The sequence below is a fragment of the Sinocyclocheilus rhinocerous genome, unplaced genomic scaffold (assembly GCF_001515625.1).
Source record: "Sinocyclocheilus rhinocerous isolate Xijiao unplaced genomic scaffold, SAMN03320098_v1.1 scaffold1813, whole genome shotgun sequence".
Lineage (NCBI taxonomy): Eukaryota > Metazoa > Chordata > Actinopteri > Cypriniformes > Cyprinidae > Sinocyclocheilus > Sinocyclocheilus rhinocerous.
This window is the reverse complement of record NW_015623663.1, coordinates 38833-43996: the sequence shown is the minus strand read 5'-3', so window position 1 is coordinate 43996 and position 5164 is coordinate 38833. Positions and strand designations below refer to the sequence as shown.

The 5164-nt window shown below is 37.4% G+C and overlaps 1 protein-coding gene across 1 annotated transcript in view; it reads left to right on the top strand.

Moving 5' to 3' along the window:
- Positions 1–5164, top strand: part of LOC107720533 (WD repeat-containing protein 92-like) — a 9342-nt gene that overhangs the window by 3095 nt on the left and 1083 nt on the right. The window contains exon 5 of the mRNA XM_016528296.1: positions 3096–3230. Coding sequence (XP_016383782.1) covers positions 3096–3230 — 135 coding nt within the window. The remainder of the gene's footprint in view (positions 1–3095; positions 3231–5164) is intronic.

The window sequence follows — 5164 nt, the reverse complement described above, 5'->3', positions numbered from 1 at the left end:
GGAAGTCTTGTTGCACAAAGTAATTGACTTGTTCAAAGCTGCTGTTTTTTACTAAACACCACAGAAACATATGATTATGTAAGTTGCAAAATACAAGTAACAACATCCTCTGGCAAATCAGCTTCTAAAAGCCTTGTTGTTCCCCCAGGAGATATGAATATTTACCCTAGAGAAGCATCATAGGAGCTACTGACTCAAGTAACATGAAAAACTAAAGGAAAGACACCCGGGCTTGTGGAAAAATTAGCGTTAGCAAATCAACATGCCTAGTAGGGCTACACGATAAATCGAAATTGAATCGAGATCGCGATTCGACAGAAGCTGCGATTGTCATGCGTATCTTTCAGTGAAGCACGGTTCTGTGATCAGCAGTAAATCTCCATCCAAAGGCCAGAGGGCGCTCTCGCGCTGAAACTCCAAATACGCCTTGCAGAAGAAACCCAGGAAATGCCTATAGCAGTAGCTGGATAAACAGAAGATTTAACTGCTTTTATTGATTCAACGTGACTAATAAACACACGACTACGGCAATATACGGTTTATCTGAGTTCTTATTATAATTTTCATTAAAATGAAGTATATTTATAATGCAATGCCTTTATCACTGCTTAGAATACTATGAAATATGTTGCGTGCCTTATTCTGTGTAAGAAGCCACGTCATCTCAGAGAAGGATTTATTTCAAACACTCGACTGACGTTATGAAGTGAGTTTGGAGTAAAAATATGTTATTAAATGTGGTATTTTCACATGCTTTCAGATGGAGCAGCATTTACTTCACAGAGCCGTAGTTCACTGAGAAGTTATGCATACAGCTGTCATTATCGCGAACGATTTCTTCGATTTCAGAATCGCGCAGTAAAATCGTCTGCGATTTTTTCGCGTAACTTGTCAGTGAACTACGGCTATGTGTAGTAAATTCTGCTCCATCTGAAAGCACGTGATGATGATTTCCTGCTGATTACAGAACCGGCTTTACTAACAAAATGCGCATGACAATCGCATTCGATTAATCGTGCAGCCCTAGTTGCGACACTCCCATAGGCTTCCGTAGGAACTGAGGAATGCGGAAGCAAAGCGTGTCACAGAGCAGCCAATAGTTCCAGCACTGAAGCCCATTCATTCAGGGTTTCTCAAGAAATTACAGCATTTTTTGACATTTTAACACATTAGTTGACCTCTCAGAAATCTGGCCAGTAGTGTTATTTTATGAAGCACATTATAGTTAACGTTTATCGTTAGATAATAGACAGTTATACTATAATTGCAGTTAGATAACGTGAGAAACATCTTAATAGCGACCATAACCAAATGCTAGTTGTCATATTTTTAAGGCTTTCTGCAATCTTTCTCTAACTGTATAAGGTTGAATGAGTTTCAATGAAGACTGCCCATTCAAGGAATACAATAAAGAGTATCGCTGAATGCAATTGGTTTTTAAACTTTTTTTATTGCGTTAAATTCCGTATTTGCTTGCCTTTTTAATATTCACTTTAATCACTTACGTTGTATGCTAATGTGAATATCATAAAATAACACTGGGATGTAATTAACCTTTTTAAATGTAACATTTAAAAAAAAAATCTAAACTTATAAAAATCGATTGTTTGATAATGTCTAAATATACATAAAAATTCCAAACCTAAAAAAAATAAGCAATTATGACCGGCAATACTCTTTTTAGCAGCTAGAGTAGACCTAACTACATGTAGGCTATATTTATTAAACAGCCATATGGGCATCTAGTAGTTAAATGATGGCATTACATATGAATATTATTTTTGCGGCCACCAAATGCCTCTAATTTGCCTCTTTGCACTAGAATAAAAAAAAAAAAAAAGTTTTCTCTATTTTAACCCTAAATACTACACTAATTGTAATATAAATAATAAACATATTAGAAAATGTTAAATTTTAAATGGTTATTCATGGGTCATAATTATTGCACACATTATTTAGTACCAAAAATGTCCTCAAAATATTAGCTAAATAGAACTGAACTAAACTATAGTACAATTATTTAATTGATTAAAAGTTACACTTGAGGTGTTTGGTCACATTTGACTGCCAAAGAGTAGGAGAGCATATTAATACCGTCTCATTATCACTCCCCAGAATAAAATGCTATTGTCAGCTTAGTTATTAGTGCACTTTGTGTTAATAATTACTAGAAATTGCTGCAAATATATATTGAAACTGCTGTCTGTCCTGTTTAAACCCATTCAAACAGATTGACAGTGCGGAGTTGTTCGGAACTATTGAGCGCATGGCGGTGAGATCAAAGCATGTCGCAACTCTGTTTCTCAACGGCTCTGATGGAACACCAGCAATACAGTGTTTCCTTGGTTACCGCTGTAAACAAAGCAGCGCTGCGCTTATAAACACTACTTTTATATGCATGCAGAGACGAGATGAAAAAAAAACACCATCTAACCTCTTCTGAAGACAGTGAGTTCCCCTCAATATAAACCCCCACCAGCAGCTCTATCGCCATTCGTTTAACATCTCAAACCACTTGAATCATCACATGATTTTCAGCCGGCTGGGGGTGAATTGTTACATCCCTAGCTTGGATTTCTGCATGTTGCTTCTTCAAAACTATTTCAGTGTACATTATTAAACACCTCCCGACACCTAATCAGTGCTGTCGAGCTGCCTGTGTAGACAGTGAGTGTTCACTAACCACAGAGCAATCAGCTGTGTGCTCAAGTACACTTCAGCTACAGCAACATCAAAATAACATCCAATCAATGTCATTTAGTCATTCACTTTCATCTGAAATGCATTTGCACAACGTTGCCTGTGTATAAATATGGTTAAAAATAAAAGATGATTTAAATTAGGAGACCATAATTGTAACAAACTGGCTTTGATTTAACCATCAGATATGATTTAAATGTCAGATGGCCAGGGATTGTGAAGTGGCTGAGAAGCACATCAGGAATAGAAACAGGGTTTCCGCTAAGTGAAGGCGCAGCACGACGCAGCGGGGGCGTCTGGTGTAGAGAGCTGCTTCATTACAGTGGGAGCAATCTAGCTTAGAGTAGATGTAGTGTAACAGATAAAGACTTCTGTGCATTTTTTGTCTTTGGCAGGTGTGCTCTGTTGAATTTGACAGAAAAGACATCAACATGAACAAACTAGTGGCAACATCTTTAGAGGGCAAGTTTCATGTGTTTGACATGAGGACCCAGCACCCCACCAAAGGCTTCGCTTCCGTGTCTGAAAAGGTAGGCCAGACTCTGCTCAGCTTTAACAGAATGGTGTCATTAATGGAAGGGAATAGTATTTAAATGTTTGTTTTTGATTTATTTATGTGCAAAATGATAATTTCATTTGCCTTCATGCAGTTACAATAATCGGGCACTGAAGATTTCAAGCTTCAAAAAATGATGGAAAAGCAGCATAAAAGTATGATATAAGATTTGTGCACTATTAATTCTTCTGAAGCCATGTGATAACTATAAGGTTTCAAACCAATATATGATGACAGATATTTGAAACCTATAAGGAGGAATTGTCACTGAATAATGACTTAAATTTCTGTCTGTTCATCACACAAAGGCTTCAGAAGACTTGGATTGTAGCGCATGAGTCATGAGGGACACTTTTATGATACCTATATAGTGCTTTTGCATACTAAATCTTTGTTTTGCACATTTACTGTCAAAAAAGTTAGGGGCTGTTCACTAGGGGTGGGAAAAATAATCGTTTTTTCGATGCATCATTGTTCCGCATTAAACGATTCTGAATCGATGCAGAGATTTAAATAATCGATGTCTTAAGTTTAAATGAAAAAAGGCAGATTTGTGCTCGTTTGCAATACATTCTATCGGAATTTGTCGGCCCCACGGCCACAAGAGATGAGTGCATGCGCTACTAGCACGTTTACGTGTTATCATTATTATTATTGTTACACACATTGCTTTTTTACTTAAATTTTGTTTTGAATATCAAAGCAGTTTTGGTTTACAGCATTTTTCTCAGTTCATGTTTTGGTATATAGAGGCAGCTGTTGATGTTACATGAGTTATACGGTCTATCAGACTACTTGAAATAATAATGCTGCATATTGCATTTTTATGCATCAAAATGCACATGTTACTGTAAAGCAGATTGCTAAGCTACTTTTTTGAACAAGTGTTATTTTATAAGAAGTTACAGACAGACTAATGCTGTCAGTTTTCTATTTGTTACAGCAAATGCTGCTACTGGCACTTTTTGAATATTGCACTTGCACACTGTTAATAAAGTAATAGTGTGAAATATCTTTTTTGCTTCACCCTTGAGTTCTGTGGTTGTTTAAAAAGTAGTAGAATTTTACATAGATGGTACAACATTGTGATGCATCGTTAATCGTAATCGAATCGTGGGCCTCTGAATCGTAATCGAATCGAATCGTGAGATACCCATAGATTCCCACCCCTACCGTTCACACAGAACGTGTCTTTGTGACTAAAACGCGAGACACAGCGCTCAGGAGAGGTGATGTAATAACAGAAATATTTCTCTCCAGGCTCGTTTTTTAAGAAATCGGTTGTGATAATTGCTTGAAGAAATGTTACATAATTAAGGGTATCTGGACACAGCCGATATGAGTGCCTTCTCCGCCATGTTGCCATCAAATAAAACAGTTGCCATGCCAACTTGCTACTGTAAACAAATGCTCGCAACACTCGCCCCGCCTCCGTGGTCTTCTGATTGGTCCATTGTTTTGGAGCTGACATTGATGAGAGGCGCTGCTTGTAAAAGTTGAGATTCTTTTAACTTGACACGGCGTCTTAACAACACAGCGCTCATGTGCGAGATTCTGCAAAAGATGCAGCGGTCATATGCGTCCTTATAAAACGGAGAGTTCCGGCCCTTGATTCTGATTGGCTGAGCCGCGTTCGAAGCTGTTGTAAATTACTCTACAAACATACATCTTTGTTTACTTCTGTGTGTTGCTCGGCAACCACTTTGTTGGAAACACAACTGTTTCTGAGGAACTACATTGTTTGGTGGAAGAATACTGTTTTTATTAATATCATTAAACTTTATTTGCTCTGTTTTATTTTGTGAAACCTTACTACGTATATGGAATAACCGTTTTATAAAAGCAATAAGCCCCGTGAAGCCGTGGTTTACAGAGAATTTATAACAGCTAAGAGACGTTGTTAGGCAC